Below are 26,987 nucleotides of genomic sequence, written 5' to 3' on the forward strand. Positions count from 1 at the left end.
GGCAGCTGCTGGAACTTGATGGGTGTCTGCAACTTAATTGGGGAATAAGTGCAATGCACACCACGTGAGGTTGAAAGTAAGGTCTTTAGCCCCAGTGAGAAGCTTAGTGGAAAGAACAGAGGAAACAGCCCTAGATAAAATTGATTTTCATGCAACACTCAGCCTGGAAGATAGTCTTTTATCACCTCGCTTCAGAAAAATATGTAAAACCACCCATCAGCCCATGAGGACCTTTATGTAGCCAGAACATGTTTAAAAAGAATCATGTCGCTGCTTTTCTGCGGCTGGAAGGATTTATTTAACTGGAACCGAGCTACAACAGAACTAAATCTTATCCAGTTGGTGCAAATACATAGCAGAATGAAGTTTTCAGCAACTGAAGTCAAAAATGCCTAATAATAAGAATGTGTATTGTCTCCTTTAATAGGAAGAAATGAGTGACCCAAAGTGCTACAGTTCTAGCTGTTGCTAAGCAACAAGGACTCTGTTTTGTTCTGTTTTTGTTTTTTTTTTTCTTTTTTGTCCTGGTCTGTTACTGCCTTATACTTCTTTTGGTGGAGAAAAAATACTTGGGGAAAAAAAACAAAACACTGTTGACATTTACAGGGCCATATTAATAACCTTATGCTTAATTAACCAATTCTCAACTATTGGACATAAGAGTTTTGTAGTTCAAGAGAAAAGAGTCAGCAGAAACAGTCATCCAATTCTAAAGAGAAAGGCTATGGATATGGAGTCACCTGGAAAGATAAGTATCTCTGAACGGTCCATTCTTTCAAGAAGAAAGGCTGTTGAGAATATAGATTATCCACACTACTGTTATCTCTTAAGAAAAATGAACATGCCTTTTGTGAAAGGAGTTGAGGACAGACATGACTATGGCAGAATTGAAAAGAAATGCAACCCTACTTTTCTTAAATTTCACCCTCACCCCCCTTTGGTCATGCCAGACTATCATTTACACTACCCTTATCCCCCACCCTATGGGCCAGAATATCCATTGTTTCCACTTCGTGATGATGTACCCTTAGGTGATCCCTGTTCAGGGTTTTTGAGTCCCGGTGGTGATGCTGATTTAAAGCCTGGCATTGGCAGAACAATACCAAGCCTGGTGGATTATAGTGATGTGAAACCTCAACATCGAGTTCCTAGGCCAGACACAGGATTTCAAACGACACTAAAAAGGCAAAAAAAACTATTAGAAGAACTAAACCAAAACAGGAAATGGAATTCCAGGGCAATACCAGACATTTCGATCAGAGCAAGACTTGGAGGTAAATAAAGTAGCATGGGCTTTATAACATTTAAATATTCAATTGGTTATTTAGGGGTGTAGTGTTTAATTTTCATATGCTGATGTCTAGTTTTATTTCCATTTTATCTATTTCTAGTTTCATTCCATGTGATCAGAGTACGTGTTATTTCGGTCCTTTAAAATTTACTAAGTTGTTTTGTGCCCTATAATATAACCTATTCTCGGGATTGTTCCATGTGCATTGGAGGAAAAAAATGTGTATTTTACTTGGGTATTCTGTTGGGTGTAGTGGTCTGTATATATCCTTCAGGTCAAATTGCTGTTGTTGGAGTCCTCTATTTTCATATCAATCTTTGTCAGGTTGTTTATTCCATTATTTTAAATAAAGTATTGAAGTCTCCTACTGTAATTATAAATCTGGTTATTCTCTCTTCAGTTTTGTCAGTATTTCCATCGTATATTTTGAAGTTCTGATGTTTGATGATTGTAAATAAAATAAAACAGAGAACAGAAAAAAATCAACTAAACCTACAGTTGTTTTTTTAAAATATCAAATAAAATTGACCTACCTATAGCCATATTGAGGAAGAAAACTCAGGAAACCACTAACAAAGGGTATTATAAATGTTTAAGAAAACCTATCTCTAACCACTAGAGGACAGAAAACACATGAATAAGAAAACATGATCTACAGAATGACTAGTCTTTGAATATTTCTTCTGTTTAAGAAAACCTATCTCTAACCACTAGAGGACAGAAAACACATGAATAAGAAAACATGATCTACAGAATGACTAGTCTTTGAATATTTCTTCTATAACATGGCTTTTTCTTTCTTTAAAAAGCCCCATATTATGGACATTTTTTTAATAATAAAAATAGGGCCTTTGGGAAAATGATGTTCATGGCAGACCCTTGAAAACTCATACAATTTCATGGTTACATACAAAAATCCACTCACAGTAAAAATGGGATCAAATTTTAAGCATGTTAAATCTCTAATAAGTAAGGAAATATTATACTACAGTGTTTTCCTTGACAAAAGACTTGATATTTGTTCGGTGGCATGGAAATGATGAAGTAAGATTGTGAGTTATGAAGAAGAATTATTTAATAGCTGGTCCCAAAAGTGGCCCTCTGCAATTCATCCCTTCTCTGAGTGTGCCTGCCACTCCTCCTACCAAGATAAGAGATCTGTTTCCTTCTCGTATTGATTCTGGCTTGGACGTATGGCCAGTAAGATATTAGCAAGCATGAAGCAAGTGGAGGCTTAGTAAGGAATGGCACATTGGGATCAGTTCCCTTGGGATTCTTCCTCTGCAATCTCAGTCACTGTTCGTGAAAGACCCAACCTCAGCCCATAAGGAAAAAAAAACAACAACAACACACACACGTACTGGTTAGTAGGCCCAGCTGAACTCCTAGCTAATAGTCAACCCTAACTGGGCAGCCATGTGAGTGAGGTCATTTTGGACCTTTTCTCCTATCTAGCTATGCCACATGACATGGAACACCCCAGCTAGATATTGAGTCCTGGGAGATGATAAATCGTTGTTTAAGATACGAGGTTTGGGTGTTGCTTGTTTTGCAGCAGTAGATACTCAAACAAAGTAAAGGCAAGGCCATCATCATAGTTAGGTGTAAATGTTGTGACCCTGAGTTGTATAGCTGTAATTCATTGTGTTGTTTCCTTTCTTTTACTCTGGCTTAAAATCAAAATTTAAGTTTTGTTGTTTTCATACATTCCTCTTTTTTTCAAAGCAGCTGCTAGAATGTTTTCAAATCAGATGGATACCACAAAGTGCTATGCTGCTGCTATTGCATGATACTCTTCTGGAGGGTTTCCTGTGTCCAGTTGTGTCACATACAGAATTATTCTAAAAACCAAGATGAGCACGGGCTTCAGCACTCGCTCCCTCACTTTTCCTTGACCTCTCACCTCTGCCTCTGAATTGATTTTTTCTTGCTGCTATAACAAAATGCCACAAACTTAGCAGCTTAAAACATAACCCATTTATTAGCTCACAGTTTTGTGGGTCAGAAGTCTGGGCAGGCTCAATTGTGTTTTTTATTCAGGATCTAACAATGCCAAAATCAAGGTGTGCGTTTGGCTCTTATCTGGAGGGTCTGCAAAAAAATCTACTTCCGGGCTCATTCAGGTTGTGCAGAATCCAGTTCCTTGAATCTGAGGTGCCAATTTCCTTGTCTATGACAGCCATGGAGACTCGACTGGGATGACCCAGGCTTCTTCTCACATAGCCTCCTTATCTTCAAAGTTACCAATAGTGTGCAGAGGCCTTCTCACTCCCTAATCTCTCTGACTTCCTCTTCTAAATCCACAGAGGCTTCTCTACTTCCCCATCCCTCCCTTACCAGTCCCCTTTGCAGATCCTGTCATGAATTTCTTGATCAAATATTGACTGAATCACCATCAATGTAATGAAAATGATATTGCTACATTGCCAGTACAGATACTAATAATGTTACAACTACTAATTGATAACAAATGTCTAATAAACATGTCAGGCACTTAAGCTATATGTCAGAAACTTTACCAAGTTCTTCAAATACTTTAATTGTTGTTTTCACAACTCTGACAACAATCGTTAGAGGGAGGAAAAGGAGGCTCTGAGGAGTCAAGTATTCCGCGAGGTCACACTGGCACCTGAATCAGAAGCCCTGAGATCTGCTGGAGTCTGTTATGGAGCTCCACCAGATTGGTATCCACAGTGACCATGGTGCTTCTGTGATCCCAAACCCCTCCCACAATCCATCTCACCCGTGCCTCCATATCTCTGCACTGTCCACCTAACTCCTGAATTTTGCCAATTCATGGGGCAAAGCTAAGAAGTAGAAAACCAAATTAGAAGCCCTCATGGGGTGGGAGAAAGTATCTCTTACGGAAACTACCAGAGGTATGACCGTTATCTTCACCTACACAAGTTCCCTCTCCAAACCAGAGTAATTTGCCAAAGTTATACAACTCTGATAAAGCTTTGCAAGGGCATCTATCTGGAGGTTAAGTCCAGATAGATTCCTGCCTCCAGCTTACCGCTCTTGTTCATTTTCCACCATTTCCTGGTGGCCATTTTATGATGCAGCTATACCCAACTTTTGTAATTTCTTATAAAAGTTGTGATGCTCTGACTGGGCTGGTTGCGCTGTTTCCCCACCTGGAATGACTGTCCTTCCTCTCCTTCCACTTTGTTACCGAGTCCTACTCAATTGTCAAGATTAGATCCGGTGTTCTATTTGGGAAGATGTTCCTAATTTCCCACAGTCTCGCTGAGCTAGATTGTCCTCCTCTGCACCCCCACAGCACTCCGAGCTCAACTCTTATTACAGTCACTGCATTATATTGAAATTCTCTACTTATATGTCTGCCTTGCCTGTTTGTTCACGAACACCTCAAAAACAGCAACCCCATTTTTCATCTTTATATGTTCTCCTCCTTCCATTTATGGCGCAGTAAATATTTGTTGAAGGTAGCTTTTGTATTTGATAGTCTCCTAGTTCTTCTAATTCATCATTAGATAAATTATCTACATAGTAACCAGACTCCTTTGGGCCCCACCGTCCCCAGCATGTCTATACACACAAACACAGATCCATCATAGCCAACAGGTCTCTTCCTCTAATGGGTAATAAATAACAACTAATTCTACCCTATTCTGATAATCATGACATGTAAATCCCAGAGCTGTTCTGTTCTCACAGATGAGAAAAATTGTTACACTTGGACAATGGATACCACACATTTTAGCTTTCTAATAGGAACTTTTTCTTTTGGAAGAAGAACTGTTTATTGCATCTCTAACTGAAAGCACCTACATTTTGTGTTTAGGTTGGACAAGCCCGGTGAAAGTTACTCCTGTACAGCCTCCCCATAAAGGATCCTTGATAAATCACACACACACATTTGATGAGGAAGCAACGTGTACAGTAAGGTTTTCATAACTGGGTGGTGTAATGCAATGTTTGTAATTAATTTATGTCATTGTGTATTTGATAGTTTGAGCCTTGTACAAATAGCTGCCATGTATAAAATATGTCTTATGTGTCAGGCACGGTGCAGACTTCACCGTCATCATCATTATCTTGTCATCCCTACAACTATACTCTGGGGGATGACCGAGTAGTAGATGCTGGTGGCGCCCAACCCAGACCCCCGTTACTGGCAAGTGCACCCCCTCCATTAGCAGTGAGTGATGGCCGATATGGCTGACAGCCACCAGCCCTGAGGACTGCACCCTCCCATACTGTCCCCTGGACATTGGTCGATGACCCACTGACTGACTTGAGAGAACCAAAGCCAGTCTCCAACTGAGACCACATTCTTACCAGCATCTATTCCTTATCCTTTCCTGCTCTTCACCCAGAACAACCCCACAATATATTAGTTGACAAAAATCCTGTTTCAGTCCCTGGTCTGAACAAGATAGTACCATTATCCCCATTTTATTTGAGAAAACTGAAGTCCAGTGATGTTAAGTTACTGACTTTTGACCACATAGATATGAAACCAAAATTTAAACTTAGATACCTTTCTGAATTTAAGGTTTATATTATTAATCATTTTCCTATGTGCATTTTATAGTTTCTAAACCCTAGATATTTAAATTACTTGAAGACGTCCCAAAAGATTCACAGATATGAAAAGAGTATTTTTAAACAGCTTCACACACCATAAAATTCACAGTTAAAGTGAATGTGTTTATGGTTTTTAGGATAATCATAATATTATTTATGCCTCCTAGGATGACGGACAACCACTTTTACAACCAAACAAGAAATATAATGCAAAGGACTCATTTTATAAATCCTCTACACAAAAGTAAGCATTTTTCCCAATGGAATTTTGATTTTGAAATATGTTTATTTTATCTTTAATAATACATCCCCTTTGTATTTACATTATCCTGGATCCTATGGGAAATTCAGAGAACATCAGGTGCAGGTATTTAGTTACTCATGTTGATTGCTAAAATAAATAGGTCATATATTTGATCTCCTTTATCCTCAATTGACTTTAGGTGCTGAACACACAATACAACACATACCGTGTTTCCCAAAAAATAAGACCTAGCCAGACAATCCCTTTTGCCATATAAAGTTGCCATACAAAATATCACGGGAGTGATAGCCCATCCCATCCACTTGCTCTGGCCACACCTGAGGGGAGGGCATTATCTATGGCGCGTACACCGGGGGCAGGAATCTCGGGGGACATCTCAGAATTCTGCCTACCACAATGAATGATATTGTTGTGAACTGCACCAATTGAAAATGTATTTTTCATAAAATGTCATCATTTAATAATTTCATAGAGCTTACGAACATGTTCCTTGGGACAAGATGCTACCGCCAAAACCCTATCCAGAAGAAACCACCATGGAAAAAGCTGCCGACCTCATCTCACAGTGTTTTACGCTGAAAAGATATGAAAGGGTCCCGACAATAACTCAGGTCAGAGAATACCCCGGAAAACAACATGTTTATTACTGAACTTTAAAACTTTAAGTCACAATAATACTTATTTTGTGGTTAAGAATTATGGAAAGAATGTACATTTACAGAATTGAAAATACTATAATCATAAAAGTCATCAGTGACCTCAAATACTTTAATATTATCCATATTAAAATTTAAAAAAATTATTTAAGACTACCTCTTTCTCAAAGATCATTTGCACTGACTGTTTATTTTTAAAAATTGCAAACGAAGGAGTAAATAATGAAGAAGACACAGATAACTGATTACTGTCTCACCACAGAACCTGCACTGGAACAGGTTTTGAAATTGAATCTAGAACTTAACCTCTGTGCTTTTGGAGACAGAGTGGGAGAAACCACGAATCGCAGAGCTCTTCCTATGTAGTAGACGAAGCATTCCTAGTTGTCCATGGAGAGGCCCAATCTTTTCATTTCTAAACATCAGGAATTTGTCACCTGGATTACCGTGTCCACGCAACCCAGGGTGCTTTTCCTAAAGTGTGCACCTCTCCATGTTCCTCTGTTGATGAAACCCAGCATTTTTTATAAAGCAGAACCTACACCCCCGACTGGTCGCATCCCCAATTTTCCATCCCTGCCCCGCCCTGTGCCTTCCTGCTGCTCTTCCACACACCCCTGCACAGCCCCCACCCCACTGCATCCCAGCACAGTGTGTGCTGGGCTTGTCCGAGGTCCTCAGGCCGGGTCTTTTGCAAATACTGTTGCACTGCCCTCCTCACTGCTTTTTCCAGGCTAAGTCGCAAGAATCCTTCAGCTCTTATCCTAGGAGTCTCTTTGATCCTCCGCACTCACTGCCTGTGCTTGCAATGCTACTCCTACCGATGCCCTCATCCTTTTCTGCCACGTCTCATTTCTTAGAAATCTGACAAGCTCTGGGACTGCTAGTCATAGTGAGGTTTCCTTTAATTTATAAAATCCATAGGACTGAGAAGGAAATCAATTACATTGAAACACAGTTACAAGCATGGATCCATAGAGGTTCATGAATCACAGCTTAAGAAGCCAACATTGTCTTGAAAACTTCTTTAGCTTTTACAGAGAAAAGTGGTAATAAGAGGAAAAACAGTTCAGTTTTAATATAAAGTCTCATTATGGGATTTTCACATAGAAATTAAAATCAATTAAAGGATAAAAAAAATGCCTGGATTCTTATAACTATTTTTTTAAGATCTCTCAACTACCTGAAAGTATTATATCTCGCAAAAATTAGTCATTTTATTAAATATTCTTTGGTGTGAAAAGATACGAGTATCCGGAGTCCTTCCAGGCAAGGTGAGGCTCAAAGCTCTGGACGTGGGCTGGGCTGGAGGGGGGACTAGCCTGGGGCTGCAAAGGGTGGGCGGACGTGGATCCAACTGACCACAGCCTCTGGGACGAAAACCAAAATGAGACCTTTCACGAGGGCTGCTTTCTGGAGGAGGTGGGTAGTGAGGCAGATTCCAACTATGAGATAGCAAACTGAGATCCAGGGTCTGAGAGCAGAGCAGAGGCCAGGGGAGGTCCAGAGCGAACCCCAGAGTCACTGTATGTGTTTGGGGAGTGCTTTTCATGGCCAGCCTGAGGCTTGCCTCTGATGCTGAGAGCACTGTTAAGAGTGCGGGAGCTTATATACTAGAAATTACAATAATTGGCGCTTATATACTAGAAATTACAGTAACTTGTTCATTAAATATCTGTCATTCATTTTGATGATTTTAGATGGTTGGTGGACTCTGGGACAGATTTCAAACAAGATCTTTCTTGGCACCGGTCAAACCAATTAATTTGTAAGTTTTGTCTCCTAATGTTCTCATCACTAGATTTTCCACTATCACATGCTTATTGTTAATAATCCAATGATCTAGCCCATGGTGGGAGAGAGGGGTGAGGGGGACATCCTCCAGAGAGCGTCTTGTACATTTAATTGTATATTATTTACCTAATCCACAATTAATTGCAAAATAGAGGAAATATTTAGCCTTAGCAAAATTAATGAGAGTTTTGGATAAATTTCAGTTAGTGAAAAACAGTATCATAAATAATATTTTCCAAATCTTTCAAAATTGCACCACTTGAATAAAACCAGTATAAATTGCTCATTAAAAATAATTGTTTTATTATTAGAAGAAAAAAGAGTACTGAAATGGAAATATGAAAAATTGTAATCAAGTTTAACTGCTGGATCTGGAATTATAAATAGTGGTGCTACTCAGAAAAATATTGGGTCTTGTCAGCAAACTTAGATTTTATTGAGCTATATTCTAAAAATAATGTGTAAAATTTTTGACAATGATTATTTAAAAGATGGTTTTGCCAAATGTATAAAATACCCCAATATAAACAATAGATTCCAATGTATAAATTGAACGGTAATAATTTTAATAAAATATTAAAACTCTCAAAAATATATGATCCTTGTAAATACAACAAGCTGAAATTGTTGATAATCCCATTCAAATATCTTTTAAGAGAATAAAGATATAAATTATTGATACTCTTAATATTATGTGAGTGCTAATGCAAAACTTTATTATCATCTTTTTATTTAAATATCATCTGGTAACATTGCAAATATATCACCAAGGTGATAAAGTTTTTTTTCAGTTTGTATGGACCCGTAGCATTTATTTTTTAGTGGTAAGTCATCTGATGAATGAAAAGCTATTTGTCTAAATGAGTACAGCCAACAACCACTTCTCAGAACTCCTGAGGGTACCACTCACCATGGAGCCTCCCTCTATGCAAATGTTCCTCCCAGGAGCCCACACAAAAATTTATATGCAACTGTTTATATCAGCTTTATTCATAATCTCCAAAACCAGGGAACAACCAAGATGTGTTTCAACTCGTGAATGGAAAAACATGCACTGGATAAACATACCAGAGTACAGCTGTGCAATGGATACAGCTCAGCAATGAGAAAGAACAAATGCAATACACAACAAAGTGGGGGATTCGTAAATGGATTTTGCTCGGTGAAAGCCGTCAGACCCAAAAGGCCACATACCATATGATTCCACTGTATGATATCCTGGAAAAGGCAAAGCTACAGGGGTGGAAATACACCAGTGGCTGCCAGGCATTGGGGCAGAAAGAAGGACTTGAATACAAAGAGCCTATAAGGGGACACTGAGGTGATGGAACTGTTGTGTATGAGTCCATGGCGTGGCCATAGGACCCCGCATTTGTCAAACCCGTAGCACTATACACCATGAAGAAGAAACTTGACTGAATGCAACATGAAAAATAAACAAACAAATGAATATCAGCATGTCGGGGGAATCCAGGACGAAATGCCGATTGTACAATGAGTCTGTGTTACAAATAAATGACGTAACTACCCTTAAGTGGATGGGGGAAAAGGAGTGGTCCTAAATGAATTTGGAAATGATATTTTGACTGAATACTGTAATGCTAAAGACAAAAAGAACTATATATAAATCCGCATCATACTCTAGATGGTAAATGTGTTCCTCACAGGAAAATGGTTTGGCAATTCTAAAAGTTATTTCATGTAGGTTTGAACAAAAAAGTATTTGGTAGGTAATGGGAGGCAGGTTTCATGGGGTCAGAGAAAGAAATTTCAAATGAGTAAGGCAAAAAATGAACCCCGAGGTGCCGTATTACATAAGGAGCTAGCCTCTGAACTCATGTTCAATAGATACACAGAGCAGATACAAACGTGTCTATAGATATACACAGGTATGTACATCCATGTACATCCACTGAGAGGCCCAGGAGAGGGCCAGCCCAGCAGCCACAAGCACATCTGGCACCCAGATGTTGATTTTTTCTCCAAGATAAGAAATTTTGAGATCCTTGGAGAAATGGCGGATTCTAGGGCTGGAGCAGGGAAAACACAAAATAAACCTGGAGCGCCTGGGACTGCTGTCATCGCTGGGATCTCAGGGAAGCCACCGAACCCTGTAGCACGGCTGCTTCATCTGCACCTTGGACAGGTAGCCTGGATGCCTGCAAGACCCGCTCAATTGCGGAAAGTCTGTCTAAGAAAACGGGAGCGTCAGCTTCGCTGCCTATGGCACCTCTAATCCCTGAGGAAGCATGCAGCAAAAGAACAATCCACGAGGAGAGGTTTGAGGCAGCGCTAAAAGCTTGAGAGTCAACAGACATACGTGTCCATGCGAGTTTGGGGGCGTTTGTTCTCACTTAAAACTACATCTTGAAATCCTTTCTGTTTAAAACTCCAAACTTTTGGAGGCCAATTCCTATGAGATGTCTCTGAAGATTTTGCTGTTGTTATTTTAATAAGAGAAATACTGTAATGACTTGATGTTTATTTAGTTGATGTGAATAACTCAATTGCCCATATTTTTCTTTTTCTCAGTGTGAGTCCAAGTTCTCGAAGCAAATACATTCCTCTTTACACGTACGTAATGTTTTTTAATGTTTTAGAAATTACTAGATTTACACCTAAATTGTAGTTACTTTCAACTCACTCCTGTTTGTAATTCACTTTTTACTACAATTTATGCTTTCTGACAGATTTCTAAAGTTTTCCTAGCACAGTACCCGTGTGATGTGAGGATATTCTTCAAAGATTTGTTAAAGATTTTAATAAAAGAAAGGGGCGTGGTATTTTTATGTTTTCCCAAACTGGTTATTCTATGAAATAAAATACCTCGCATGCTAATATTAGGTTGGTGCAAAAGTAATTGTGGTTTAAAAGTAATTGCAAAAACCACAATTACTTTTGCACCAACCTAATAGTATAGGGTGTTGTCCACGAGAAAGTCTTTTATCTGTGGTGCAGGAAATACGAGGCACTCACCAACACTGATGTGCCAGAAATGTAGCCTCCCACGTGTGTCAACTGCAGTGTGGCTTTCTGAGGGGGACAAAGGAGCGTGGCGTCCACCACTAAGGAGTCTACTCTGCTTTAGACGGAAGAAGAAACTTGTGTGCTAGTCTGTTCAGAGAGTGATCACAGCCTGAACCCCACACTCTGGGTGGCTCATACACAACAGACGTTTGTTTCTCACAGTTCTGGAGTCTGGGCACCAGCGTGCTCGGGGAAGGGCCCTCCGCTGTCACAGGTTTCTCACTGTATCTTGACATGGTGGGAGGGGTGAGGGAGCCCTGGGGACCCTTCTGCAAGGGCACTAATCCCATGAACGATGGCTGCTCCCTCACGACCTCCACACCTCCCACCACCACACACCATCACCCTGGGCATTAGAACTTCAACAGAGGAATTTCGGGGTATCACAAACACTACGATCATAGCCCCCTGGAACAAAGGAAACCAAGGCAATGGAGCGCTCAGGCCGTTTCGTCTTTGTCCCGCCCCCATGCCTGCTGCGTCTCCTGATGTATGACAGAGTTGACCAGTCTTGCTCCCAATGGCCACAGAAGCAACCCAAGGGCACTCTGACTGACAGACTCCGCCTTCTCTCAGCCCCTGAGGCTCGTCGCTGGCCGCCCAGGATCCCAGGCACCTGCCCAGGTTTCCACAGGCGCCCGGCTCTCTCGGGCACATACCCGCCTGTGCCTTGCCCCAGGCCACCCTCCAGCAGCCAGTGAACCCGTTGTTCCAGAGCTGCAGAGGCAGCCTGTTCCTTTGCTCAAAAGCACAAAACAGCTGTTACTCTCACTCTGGCCCAAACTGAAGATCACAAGAGCCTAGCAACTCCTGTCCTGGAAAAGAGAAAGTCTCTCTTTTTTTTTTCTTTTTTTTAAGGCAAATTGTTCCATCGTCACGCAGCCCCCCCTCCCTTTTATTTTTTGCATATTCTGTTTTTGATCTATTTTGGCAAATGGAATTTCTTTTGGAAGTCAGGACATTGTTTACCTAGTTCTTCTCTGTTTCTTATAAGGAGACACATGTTTTCTTTTCTTTTCGCCCTGACAGTGGTTATGTGCAGTCCACAGATGCTGAAGACATTGACAACCCTTTTGGGGACCTCACATCTCTGGCCAAGCCTCGGAACTCCACGATTCTTCACACAAACGTGAGCCGGTGAGTTCCTCTCATAGTTACCCCTTTCCTTTATCATTAAGGATGAAACATGGTGATGGGCTTTGTTATTAATTAAGGAACTAACAACGGCGTGCTACTGAACCTAGTTTAAGAAGAAACATACCTGTTTCTTGAAATAACTGTCGATTGTCACAAAGGACATTACAGTTTTGGGCACTGACTATCTTGGGTGCCTTGATACGGACACGTATTTGCTTTTACCAGTGGGAATACTGAGGCGTGGAAATGCCTTCCTAGGACTCACAGGACACCTGCTGTCAGGTGAAGTCCTCTGCTGTTTCCAGTATGCCACTGAGCCACTAACCGTCGTGGATATGGGACCATCGGTTTCTGTAACAACTGACGAACATGCAGAAGATTTCATGCAAAGCCATAGTGTGAATCACGGTGGTATTTTAAATGTTAATTGTTTTCTGTTTAAAAAAATAAAATTACTTGTGCACATGAGAGAAATAACCGTGTTTTCCCAAAAATAAGACCTAGCTGGACCATCAGCTCAAAAATATTAATTTTTGCTCCAAAAGACGCATTAGAGCTGATGGTCCGGCTAGGTCTTACTTTGGAGGAAACACAGTAATTCTAAACATTTTAAAAGAAGAATATGGGGATAAACCAATTTAAAAATATTTTACAGGAGTAAAATTTTAATAATGCTTCTGCTTTGAAATGTGCATTTGAATTTTGAAATGTTTTATGAAACATTCCTGCTAACAAATTGAAACATTCTTTTGGGTCATTCTCCAAAGACACTGAAGAGCAGTCTAGCAGCATTTTTTAAATTTGATCTGAAATTTACCATTTAACTTGAACAAATTCGGAAACACACCGTTCTGCTTCATTTTGCTGTTAATTTCTGTTTTTAAGGAAGTGAAATTATGAGTGGATCATGCAGCAAAAGACCTGAAGACATTAACTGTACTTGTGCAACATGGCCACTAGAGGGCAGCCAGGTCGTGATTAGGTTTCAATTTTTAACATAATCTTACCATTTTAACACAAAGAAATGCTTTCCAATGTATTATGAAATATGGGTAGACACAAAAGTATGTACTGTCATATGTAACATATAAAGTAAAATAAAGAATAAATGCCTGTGTATGCCCGCCCAGTTAAAGAAATAGTCTTTTACTGATCCCTTTAAGCTACCTGCGTGCTCCTCCCAAGCTCAACGCCTGGGGCCCCTGCCCCAAACCAGAGGTCATCACTCTCAGACTGTGCTCACCTTTGGCTTGCTGTGCTTTATGCTTTTACCACGTATATGTGAATCTCTGTGCAAAATATTATGCTGTTTTTCTAATACCGCGTTGAGCTAAAAAGCAGTACAATGCGATGTCATTCGCATGAAGTCCAAAAGCCAGAAACAAGTAAACTTACTTTGTGCCAAGAAAGGAATAGGGTGCCATCCTATTCAAAAACAAATAGGACTCTTCCTTTATCTTCTCATCTTAACTTCTTTACAGAGAAATACCTTTATGGTATTATCTTCAGGGTTCTCATAATTCATGACATGGGGTCCTGGGTGGGGGGTGCCTCCCCGTGCTGCTCTCCGCCCTTCAACAGAAGCCTGTTTCCGAGTCCGGGCCACTGACTTGAGTGCGGGTGGTTCCACGGAAGGAATCATCGATTTCCCCAAAAGGTCACTGTTTTTCAAATGTTTCTCATTGATTTTGTTTTTTGGTCACCACGTCATCTGACATGCTCAATGTTTTTTAAACTGGTGGTGATTGTACTAATAGTTTAAAAGATAGTTTTCAAGAAATTATTGTAGAACTGAATCTGATGATTATAGAAAATAGTACAGAAAAATTAATAATAAAATTATAACCACAGTCACACAAGAACATAACCATTATTAAGATTTTGGGATATTCTCATCTGTCATATGCGTTTGTAGTGTTGCTTTTGTATATGTACATAGCTGTGATCATCCCACACGTAAACGTTTTACCGTCTTCAAATTACAACATCACTGGGGTATGTTATTAAGAACTCATCATAATTTTTATTTGTGTAGATGTACTGTCATTTAGGTGACATATGAAAATTCTTTCCCTTTTTTGTTATGATAAATATTGTCATCAAACACTTTTTATATGAATCTTTTTCATGGTTTGGAATATTAGGGGAGACTCCTTGAAATGGATTATGGAGTCAAAGTGCATAAATGTTCTGAAGCATATTACTGAATCATTTTCTGAAAATATTGCATAAATTTACAGTAAAACCAGTGTTTGTGCTGTTTACGATCACCTCAAAGCTCACATTGGAAGCTCACAAGGCACCTTCTTTTTCTTTCAAGTGTTTCCATGGTAAAAATACTTCAAATATTTTTAAAGTGTAAGAACTAAAATATCTCTTTTATTTTCAATTCAATATTTTTGATATATTTCCAATCTAAAATTTCCCTCCAAGCATTCACGAGTGTCCGTAATGTAGAGCCACGTCCAAGCACATGGCTGTGTGCGCGTGCCTACTCGTACGTGGGGGTGTAAGGCTGAACTAAGCAATAGAAATATTCCCTGACACTGTGCAGGGCTATGAAAATCTTCCTACTGGCTGCATGGTGCTCACTACAAGGCTATGTTGTAGTTTACACGGACCAAGTACTGATTAAACATTTTTCCTGTGAAAAAGTAATAAACGGAGCCACTTTAAATGGAGTCAGAGCTGCCGCCCAGAGGAACTGTCTTGCACATCTTATGCCTCAAAAAGGTTCGGAATGTTAAAACGGCGAAGTAACCTCTAGACTGGGCCTAAAGCAGCATTGTAGCCCAAAGAAATATTTGCAAAGATAAAAGAAAGCAGATATTACAACGACTGACTGATGACTACCGGACTGAAAATTAAAAACAGTTTAGAATCAGCATCACTGTCACATTATCTGCACAGAGCAGGGTCTTCCTCCTGTGGTTGTCACTGTCCCCCTTCCCTGTCACAGAAACACCCATGGCCTTTGTGTCCTCATGGGAACACTATTCAGGCTTCTACCTGAATCAGTACGTCTTCAGTAGCTATTCTTATAGATCTCAATAAATGCTTGTCGCCTGTCACTTTGAAAGGCCCTTTGTTTTTAGGTTAACCTTTTTGTAAACAATACAGGAATAAACAACTGCTACACATAACTTTGCACAGTTTTGCATTCATTTCTGTAGAACAAATCTCTAAAAACAGAATTGTTGCATGAGGTTTTTCATTACAATTAAAACATTTTCTAATTTGGTAGGTGTGCCCAGCTATTAAAAAACATTTAAAATTAAGGAGCTCAAAATATGACTGCAGTTTCCAGTGACGTTCCTGACGTCTAAGTTCAGACTTGTTTAGGAAACAGGAGAATTAGTTTAGTGTTCAGGAACTCTTGGAGCTCAGGATAAACAGCTTTTCTGTCCCTTCAGTAAACGTGTCCCATTGACAGATCAGGGTACTTACTGTTCAGGATTTTTTTAAAATGATACAAAGTCACCTTCACTTACAATTTGTGACAAGCAAAAACCTTAAGACTAACATAAGGATCCCCCCTTTCCTCCAAATCTGATTTTGTGTCCTTCTCTTGAAAGCAGGAGTTACATTCTTTGCAACTCTTAGCTTAATGAACAGGCTGAAGAGAAGTGTGTTTGCTTTCAGTAACTGTTTTGCAGTTCCACGGAGTTTCAATCTGCTGGGAATTAGTGAGTCACGGGCACGAAGCACCCACCGGGCACAATGGGTAATCGCAGAGCTGAGCAAATTCCGGCTCCAAAAGCGTGTCACCCTGCCCTTTCCCAGGCTAATGGAGGAAGCTGCTGGAAATGCGTTTCTTTTGCACTGAACTAAATGCTGGAGCCACGTGGAATCCTCTGAACGTGCATCTCACCCGGTCTGGCCTCTTGTTTTACCAACAAGGAAGCTGGGGTTCGGAGACAAGAGAGGCTGCGCCCAGGTGACAGAGCAGATGGGGTGATGCTGGCCGCAAACCCAAACCTTGGGCCCCGCACCTGGTGCTTCCCAGACACCACTTGCCTGTTTTCCCAAACTCACAGGGCACCTCCTGTGCCTGTTCCACTAGGTTACAATGTTTTATTTCAGGGCTTCACATGGTTCCATGTTTACTTGCTTTCCCTCAGTCACGTCTGTGATGGAGCATTTGCAAATACTGAGGAATTGTCTACATGGACCCCAGGCAGATGCAGACCAAGATCCAAAATGGAAGAACGGGGCCTCCCAGAGGTCAGTGTGATGTGTTACACCTTTAAAAGAAGGTTAAAGGATTAGGCTGTGAATAGAAGTTCCTTACATGAGCCCGACACTTCTGCCTTCTCGGAGAACTCTCACATCTGCTTCATCTGTTTTTCAAAACAGTGTGTTGGGGCCGGAACAGGCTGTATCCCCATTTTAAAGATGAGGCAGCCGAGGCCAGAGTAAATGAGGTAAGGCCCAGATCACTCATTTCATGAACAGACTCCTAGTCCACTGGGCAAACTCGTGCCCTAAACCCACATGGACTTGCCCGTGGCCTCTGGAGAAAGGGGAATGGTCCCTGCCTCTAATACGGATCCGTTGGGTTATTTCTATGCCCCTTCCAAATGCAAGAGATGAAGAGTCTAAGAACAGAGGAAGAAAAAATAGATCCACTCCACAATGAGAATCATAACAATAAAATCGTAATTTCTGCACAGACCTCGGGGCCGCAACGCCTTATTACTTCAGAGAAACACAGTCCAATGACCAAAATGATTCTGGCCTTCTGGGACGTCTCACCGAATAATAGAAGCCAACAAATCAAAGCTCACACGGCCCTCCTTCCTCGTCCCCTCGAGCTGGGTCCCACCTGTGGAGTCCCAGCAGCTCCCCCTGAGCTCCGTCTGTCGCCGGAAGCCCAGCCTGGACCTCTCTGCTTCACATCCCCTCCCACGTTCTGCCCTCTTCCCCAAAGCTGCACTGCCCAGCACTGTACCCAGGTAGAGTCACCCCGATGCCTCTTTCTGTGTCTCTCACACACACCCGTCCTTACTTTGCACCCGTGGTCTTTGCCCGATATGGGTTCTTTAAACCTCTAGATGTGCATTTAGACATTTTACTCATTAATGTAAATGCAGCCAGGAGCCTGGCCTGCTGGATTTCTGTCTCGATCTGGACCTGACACAGAATAGCTCTCAGTAAAAGACAGTAGAATTCACTGGAACTTGCATTCACGGCCTGAAGACATGCTGTCCATGCTGAGCTGGCAGAGCCACGCTGACCAGGCTGGGGGTCCCGGCTGGAGGCACAGGGGGCCATCCCCAGCAAGGTGGGCACTCTCTCTCCAGGCCGGTTTGGAATCATTTCTGGCACTTGGCAGCTTCGTTAGCTCTGAACACATTGCTTAGACTGTCTCTAAAGCCTCAGGTCCGGCATCTATAAAATAGACATGATGCCAGGACTACAACCACACAGAGTATTGTGAGAAATAAGTCAGCTCATGGAGGCATTTAAACGGGCACCACGGCGTAAGTGTCAGTGCCTGAGGTCCAGCACACGCCGCGTCAGTGTGAGTCACGTCTGCAGTACAGACAGAGATGTTCTGTGCACACTGCAATCCTACTCCATGTAAACTCTGCTGGCATTTTACATGTAACAGGGTTTTCTGTGTTCTTTACTTTCTATTTACCTTTTAGTTACACACCATCTGTGCTCCCTTTTCTAACTGATTTACTGAACTTTCTTATAGTTTGAAGTTACTTAATTTCTATTTTGTTATGCATTGTTGAGCAAAACCAACTAGTTGTAAACTCAGGCAATAATTTATTCAAATTTTCCTAGCAGTGAACAAAATTCATGCTTGTTTTGGGACCTGGGATACAAGAGTTGTTGAAAGGACTAGGAGATGCACAGCAAAGACAAAAATTGAGACTTCTTTTAGCTTTAAATGGGCCCCTGCTTCTCTCACTTTCTTTAAATTGGGGTGTGGGGGGTGGAAATCTGAACATGCAGCTCATCTGGAAATCCATTTTGAAGCCTACACATTTCAGTTATCTTTAATAAGTTTGTTTCTTCCACCTGAAAAACAATGTTGCCTATCAGCTGCCAGTCTGTAGGTAGTGTTCCTACAGACTGTCCTCTTGTTGATATAAAGTTACCATATTGCCCTTAAGATGGAAAAAAGAAGTCCTCTTGTGGTGTCCTGCAAATGGGTTAAATGGTTAGATTCAGAAGCAGTATGGGTGACAAGTTTCATTCTCAAGTATTGGGCAGTTGATCGTGTAACCAATTTCATCTCCAGGCCGGAGCAGCTTGTCTCTAATCCAGTCTAATGGTTCACGGTTTGCTATTAGATATGTCGTCATCATAATGGAGTATAAAAAACCATTTGACATCCGTCGCCTGTGGGACACAAGGCACGTATAGCTGTGTGACGTTTTGTACCAAGACCTTCTTGCGATGGACAAATAGCTTGCTGCCATTTGACTTCTTAACTGCCCTAATGGAAGGGGGTGACTTCAGAGGCATTTTAACTGTGCAGGTGTTCCAGGGCCAATGGAAAACACCTCCCACACAGAGGAAGGGGATTTCCTTTGTACCATGCCTGCAGGCCTAAATGAATGTTTGGGGGAGGGATATACACAATAATTTTGCCCCGTTTTTTGTGACCTCTCTGACACACGGCTGCACTTCTTCAAGAAAATTCCAAGAAACCCTGAAAGGCACAGCCTCAGATTGGGCAGCCCTGATCCCTCACCCAGGCCTCTGCAGCAAACCTGAAAACAGAGCTCTCAAACAAAGAATTCCAAACTCCAGTGCACACTAGAATTATCCAGAGAGCTTTTGAAAACCCCGTTTCCCAGCTCACACGCTGTACCAATTAAATCAGAATGGCTGGGGGTGGGAGTCAGGCCTTTTAAAATTCCCCATGGGATTTCAGTGTGCAGCAAAGTTTGGAAACCGCTCTTTTAACATCTTGACAGCTGCCTGTGCTGGATAAACTTCGCACTCTCCACCTACCGGGTTCCTATTTTGTAAATTTCTGATTTCTTTAAAATCTTGCGTTTCCACTTAAATTACTCGAGCACCTAACTATGAAGCTTTGCAAGCTGCTTGAGTCCCTGTCACCCCAGAGCACCCCAGAGGGTGGTGGTGCAATGCAGGTGGCTGAGCCGAGACCCACCGGCTTCCCCACCTGAAAGAAGTCTCACACTTTGTCCGGGAGCTGGGTTGGGCTTGGGCGGGCGGCGTGGCACTGGGTTTGGTGGGCTCCCCTGCCCTTCAGCTGCCTTAGTCCCTAGCCTCACGAGATTCATCCACTTGTACTGTTTCTCCTGCCGCCCTGGCTGTATTCTCCCTTCACTTTGTTAGTATCAGCTGTCCCCGATTTTGTCATTACCCATAGTCATAGCCCGACACACTGGGAAGGAGCATGAGGCTTCTCCATGCACCTCCTGCCTGGTACCTGGGTTTTTCTCTAGCATTCAGACACCAACAGCCCGATTTCCAGACCTCACATAGGACATAGTCGATGCATAGAAAGACCCCACGGGGTAGCAGTAGGAGCTGCTCACTACCAGTGTTTCCACCAGACACTTTCCCAAGTAGAACCTCACTGCACTTTTCCACGTCCTGGAGGTTGGTAGTCTTACCCCCTTTTGTAGAGGAGGCACTGTGACATCCAAGGGAATAAGTCAACTGTCCATATCTGAGAGCTGATGGGCGGAGTCGTGAGGTGTGAAATTGAGCCCTCACCCTGAGCACAGACCCGGTTCCCCTGTCCTTCTCACCTGTCACCTGCCTGTCCCTTGACACCAAAAGGAGCAGCTTTCCAGAAGCTCCTTATGTCGAAATTTATGCCCTGTGTAAACGGTTCCTGGAGATTTTCTCTGTCCTCGGCTTGTCGGACGTGGGGAAGGGCATGGATACCACCAGGAGACTCACAGAGGAGCCATTCCCGAGTCTTTGACAGGTGTGGTGGTGGCCCTGCAGTCTGCTGTCTTTGCATCAGTGGAGGATAAGGAGCCCCGCCAGCGGGGTGCCGTGCCCTCGGGGATGGCAAACAGCAGCCCCCAGCGAGCGGCAGTGGCAGCCTGATGCCGCCCCTTTCCTTGCTGCGTGCATGTTCACGCTGGCGGTGCCCCCCCCTTCTCCCTCCAAAGCAGGCCCCATGGATGGAGGCCGTCGCGGAAACGATGCTAAGAGCTAAGTTCCAGAAACGATGTGTAATCTGAGTGAGCCTTGCGACCCGCATGTAGTGTGTTCTTGCTCCTTGAAATATAGTTTTAATCTTGCTGAGGTCAAGGCCACAGGTCTGAAGCAGAGGTTGGGGCCTGGGCCTGGGGTCCTGCCCCCCGTCACACACTGTAGATGTGACAGAGACACTCCTCTGAACTGCCTATGAAATCGTTTCTCCTGGATATCTGTCTGCAGACTCGCTATCTGCACCCCAAAACCCTCCCAATACATTCTGTGTTTTTCTCTTCTTCCCTCTCTGGCTGTTGGGAAGGGAAGCAGAGGGGTACGTGGAATTGAACATACGTAAATCTGTACAATTTCAGGAAATTACATTAAATCAATACATTTATGGTGACAAAACAAAAACGTTCTTTAAACACACACTTGTGTGCTCATATTGGAGTGGGCACGCAGAGTTGGGTGTGGAGCTCAGGTCTGCTGTTTTGTAAAGAACACATCTGCTTTCATTAGGGAACAGGCTCAGCAGTGAATCACGTACATAAAATCTGAGGGAATTCAAATAATAAGAAAACATGGACCTGAAATCAGTGTCTTCAGTCCCGGAGGAGAGCTGTTATCTACATACACGGGCTGCCCCACCTGCACCCTGCCGGTCTGGCAGCCCGATTTCCAGACCTCACAGAGGACAAAACCGTTCGACTGCGCCCTTCTGTGTATTTTCAAGTTTGGGTGCTGGTGACCATGACGATTTCACAAATCGTTATTTTCATTTTCTGTCTGTCTCTCTTTTAACTCTTTCCTTTAGCTCGGCACATATCCCAGGATACACTGGGAAGGTCCATTTCACAGCCACCCACCCAGCAAATGCTGATGTCCCGGCAGCAGCCCCGTTGCCAGACTCGGGAGTGCACCGGTAAGTACAAGCCCTATTACTCACTTCACTCAGAAACACTGGGGGCGGGGCTCTAATTATGCTTATCCCATTAAAGGACAATTAAATACTAGCAGTCAATTTACATTGTTTAAGAAATGGGGTGTCGAGTCGAAAAAGATGGAAGACTTCATGGTCCCGTGGATGTTGCCCAAGGAGCGTGTGAAGATAGTTAAAGCGTATTAGGGGAATAGCATCGTCACCTCTTGGGCTCACAGCTTTGCACACACACCGTCCTTCTGGGTGTGTGATTATCACAACACACGTGGAAGCACGGAACGTGCTATACAAGACACGCATTTACTTCTTGTGAATAACTTGGTTTTTCATAAAAGGCAATATTCTGTGAAAGCCATGTATGTTTTTAAACACCATTTGCAGATTGCAAACAGGAGACATTAGATGGAAGGTTGTTGCAGACTCCGTCATTTGAAGCTGCTAGTGAGAAGCAGCATGTTACTGTTTATTAGAACTCAAAGTTGAAAGCATTTGATGGATGTCTTGGCATTGCAAAGAAGATGACACCGTTTTGAAAGTGCAGGTGCAGTCGTCAGCAGGTCCAGATTCTGGCCCCCGTGAACAAATAGGCTCTCCAGTCAGTTAGGTGTGCCTGCAGGTCTCCCCAAGGGTGCCTTCTCTCCTGTGGATAGAGAATCTGTTCATTAGGCAAACATTTATTGAGGGTTCATTCTGGGCTGGGCCTTGAGCACTCTGGGCGGGGCCTTGAGCACACTGGGCGGGGCCTTGAGCACACTGGGCGGGGCCTTGAGCACTCTGGGTGGGGCCTTGAGCACTCTGGCTTGAGTGGAAATGACCCCACCTCTGAGGAGTTGACCTTCTGGTGTGAAAGACAGACAGCAAAGCAGCACAAAGGGAACTGGAGAAGTAACATGACTCTGGAGAGTGATGTGTGCTGTGAAGGAGAAACACAGGCTGGTGTAGCACAGTGCCCGGGCAGCGTGCCCATTTAGCTGGGTAGTCTCAGAGGGCTTTCTGAGGCGGTGACCACAGGGGGGAGTGCGAGCTCCTGCCCCCCATGGACTTCCCACACATCTGGAAAGGCAGAGACTGGGAAGGGTTGCTTGTGTTTGCAGTACGTACAGCGGTTCATTCTCTCATCCACTAATGCATTTGTTGGTTAGCATGTTCTTTCATTGGGTCAACAAATGTTTGTGCTCCAGGAAGTCACGGGAACCAGACCCAGTTTGCAAGGAGCTCACAGTCTAACAAAGAGCAAGAAATAAGCAACTAGATGATGACAAAGGCCATCATAATCATTGTCACTTACGTTGGGCGAGCGCCTCCTGTACAGCAGGCAGGCTAAGACCTTGTGTGCGCTAACTCATTTCCCCAACACACTGACCCCACACAGGAGGTCCTCTTGTGTAACCATTTGACAGATGAGGAAACTGAGGGGTGTACGAGACACCAGGGCATCATGAGGGGCACAAAAACAGAGTTCAGAGGAAGTGGTCCAGGGGGTGACCCTGGGAGGAGTGGGACGCGGTCCCAGACATCTGAAGGCGGGTTGCAGGTGGGCGGGCTTTGGCTCACTCCAGGCAGCCACGGCAAGCATGGACTCATGGGGGGCAGTCTACACCATGCACAGAGCCCCACATCCCCCCACACGCCCTGCGCGCATGACCTCCACCGAAGGACCGTGACAGAAAGAAAAGGGAGGGCGCCCGCTGCTGAAGGGCTTTGTCAACTGATCTAAATTTGGGGTTTGGTGATTGTCTAGCCTCTCCAGGACCTGATGAGACACATTTTACAAGGAGAGCGTTGGTTTTTAGGCTAACAGTTCAATCAGTTTCCTTCAAGATACATATTCAGATGTCACAAATCCATTTCCAAAGGCAGAACTGACAGAAATGTAGATGGTTGATGTATTTTATTTCATGTACAGGACCTGAGGAAAGAGTGTCACAACTAAATCCATCCTCCCATCTGTCATTTAGGCTCACTGTCCAGAAAGCCTGGATGGAACTGTGGACGGTTCATGACTGAGAGGGGACCCACCCAAGGACCTTTTCTCAGGGCAAATGCAAACAGTTCCGATCGCTAGCTTTTTTCATTCATAATCCATTTCCTCACCCCAAATAGCTCAGACCTCATCCCAGATATCCTGTTGATCTAGCATGTTCCCACAGCCGTGTGGTCGAGCTATGCAATGCTCCTAACACATTTCAGAGAAATCTTTATTTCTAACTGGAAAACTATCCTCCACTGTTACTGCTCCTGTCACTACTGTTCCTGCTGTTCCTACCGTGCTGTTACTGCTAATTACTACGTTCACTGCTGTTACTACTGCTATTACTGCTGTTGCTACTGCTGGTACTACTATTAGTACTACCTTTGTTACTATTGCTGATGTTACTAGTATCACTACTGTTACTACTGTCTTTGTTACTGTTACTGCTGTTACTACTGTTACTACTTGAGACAAGAACCGGGGTCTTTTGCCTGCATGCTCACACACAGATTCAGGCCCATTACTGACCCTGAGTATTGCCCTCTGAGGTGGCCGCTCTGGGCTTCTTATTCTCGGGATTCACATGGCTCTGAAAAGACAGACAGAGGCAGCAAGCCAAGTATCACCCGCAGCTAAGTGGTAGCCTTGTGTTGGGCCAGGCGCCTGGGCCTCCGCCGCTCTGTGAAGCCCTGGGGCACTGCACTGAGGACGCACAGTGAGGCATTTCGATTTTCAACAGTACTCTGCTGGGGATGATGTAGATGCCTGATCACTGCACTGTACACCTGAGGCTGAACAATAATGAATGCCAACTATAATTTTATATATATGTATATATATATATGTATGTATATGTATGTATATACTTACAAGAAGCGGAGTACAGCATTAGGAATAGAGACAGTGGAAATGTAATGACTCTGTGCGATGTCAGAGGGATAGTGGATGGGGGAGGGGGTTCACACAGTGTGAGGGATATAAATGATAAATGTCTAAGTATTACTTTGTCTTGTGCACCTGAAACTAATAATAATAATAATAAGTACTCTGCTGACATGAGAACGGCCCTGCAGCAGGAAGGCCTGTGGTCTCATCCACCCTGACCCTGTGATCAGAGAAAACCCAGCCTTGGGTGTTCTCTGTAGTGAAGTATGGCCTCTGATTTTTGTGGCTCTCTATTTGATGTTTTTCTGCTGAAAATTTCCAGTGAAAGTGGGAGTCTGTGTCTGTGTCTGGTGAGTACCATGAGAACTTACTGAGCTAACTTCCTCCTGATGGTGTCTGCCTGATCGGGTGCGCTTTTTCCTGCTGTTTCTGAGAAGCCGTCAGTGTGGGGCACGGCCGGGGAACCTCTGCAGGCACCCCGCCTGTTAACAGCCGGTCCCATTCCCTGGGGGTCCCGTCACTTCACGGCGCCTGCGCCCATCTCCTGCCCCAGGCCCCTCTCCAGAGGGTCTCACCTGTGTTACTGGGCAGCCGGGCTGCTCGCCCCCCACCCCCACATCAGAACCACCGCTTCCACCGACACTGCTTCCTCTGCCCTGAAAGACAAGCCCTCACTTTCCTAAAAGGCTCGACCTTCCCCTGAGCTCCTCATCCTCTTCAAGCCTGCTCCCTCCCGGCTTAGGAAGACATCCAGCCGGGCCTCCCTACTGTACAGACCCCATGTGTTCCCACTTCTCTCCCCTCCTTCCTTTCACTTCTTCAAAAGCAAACAACCACTCGCCCTTCTCTCCCTGCCTCCGCGTCCTCCAGCTCATGCTCTCCTCAGTCTCCTGAGTCTGCATTCTGACACCACCGGTCAAACAAAACGGTCCTGCCTGCAGATGGTAGACTGAAAAGATGGCCAGTAGAGAAGGGACGGTTGCAAGTCCTCACGCAGAGGGCAGCGTGGTGCACTTGCCATGATCTTTGTGGTTGACAGGTGGCAGTGGTGGCTTGGAGTGAAGTTGGTAAGGCCTTGAATGTCATTGCCAAGGGGTCGGGGGCCACGTGATCCCCATAACACATTTTGGGTAAGGTGCACAGGACACCAGCAGTGCTTTAGGGTGGATACTGAGCTGCAGAATTGCAAGGAAAGAGATTATGGGAAGAGAGTTGCACTCAGGAGATGGGATGCAGCGGGCGGGTCAGAAGGGACCTTGTGAACCTCCACACTTGAGAGGAAGAGACACACGCACAGGTGCTGGTCAGGACTCCTGTTTCCCTTGCACTCCAGGGTTTCTTGTCCATTCCTTCCCTCACACCAGAATGCAGCTTTCACCTAAGCCCGAGTCCTCACCCCAGTGACCGCTGCCCACAACAACATTAACCATCACTTCATGATAATCGGCATAAAAACAAAACTGCTGTAGACTCAGTTGCTGTGTGCTCTGTAGCTCCTGCCACATACGAGCACAGCGTTGTGCTTGTGACTCAAATAGCAGCACGTTCACAAGAAAGTTGGTATGACACATGTCCACGCTAGGACAGAGTATGCAGCCGTCCATCCCCAGGGAGAGGTGACTACCTCTGCTCCCTCACACCCTGGGCTCACCCCAACAGAGGCTGTGCGGTAACCCTGGGATTATTCAGCTGCTTCTCTACAGCCTCCCCTTCTTTCAGCTGCATCTGCCGTATTCTTAGCATCTGCTGTAATTCTAGGCACAGAGTAGATTCTCAACCAGTGACTGCAATATAATGCATATAATGTGATAAATCAAACCGAATGCAAACAAAATAAATGAAACAATGTACACAATGATTAAATCATTCCCAGTGTCTCTCTCTTTAAGAATCTTTTCTGATACTTGCGTATCATTAGTTGCAGAATAGATGAGTTTATATGTTTTTATGTGTATTTTATGTGTCTTTTTTATCTTTTTTACTCCACTGTGTTTTAGCATCTTACGGAAAGAAATGGCAGTTGACCTCTTTCATCGCCAGGCACCACTGTCCCAAATGGTCACAACTGTAAAACCCTACAACCCCTTCAATAATAAGGAAGAGGAAACTGTCAGCTACTGAAGAGGGCTGCCATCTGTGTGATAATTCCGAACCTCAGCCATGGGAGGCGCCGGGCATGGCGTGCTGTGAGAATAAAAGACGGGGGTGTTCTGAGTGTCCACTAAGTCAGCTGAGGTCTGATGCTCTTCTCAGACTGAGGCAGTGCGTCTTGGACCTCAGCCCTGGTCACGCACTGGCCCTGGCCCGGGAATGCCACCATT

The 26,987-nt window shown here is 43.7% G+C and overlaps 1 protein-coding gene across 1 annotated transcript; it reads left to right on the forward strand.

Annotated features, from left to right (window-relative positions):
* The first annotated feature begins 6 nt into the window (after positions 1–6).
* Positions 7–26,787, forward strand: SPATA48 (spermatogenesis associated 48). The gene is made up of 9 exons (XM_033088168.1): positions 7–1,274; positions 5,100–5,197; positions 6,013–6,089; positions 6,583–6,721; positions 8,467–8,534; positions 11,093–11,134; positions 12,617–12,724; positions 21,684–21,791; positions 26,664–26,787. The coding sequence occupies exons 1-9, from the start codon at positions 725–727 to the stop codon at positions 26,785–26,787; spliced, it is 1,314 nt and encodes a 437-aa protein (XP_032944059.1). The 5' UTR covers positions 7–724.
* The last annotated feature ends 200 nt before the right edge of the window (positions 26,788–26,987 follow it).

This window comes from Rhinolophus ferrumequinum, chromosome 20, assembly GCF_004115265.2.
Source record: "Rhinolophus ferrumequinum isolate MPI-CBG mRhiFer1 chromosome 20, mRhiFer1_v1.p, whole genome shotgun sequence".
NCBI lineage: Eukaryota > Metazoa > Chordata > Mammalia > Chiroptera > Rhinolophidae > Rhinolophus > Rhinolophus ferrumequinum.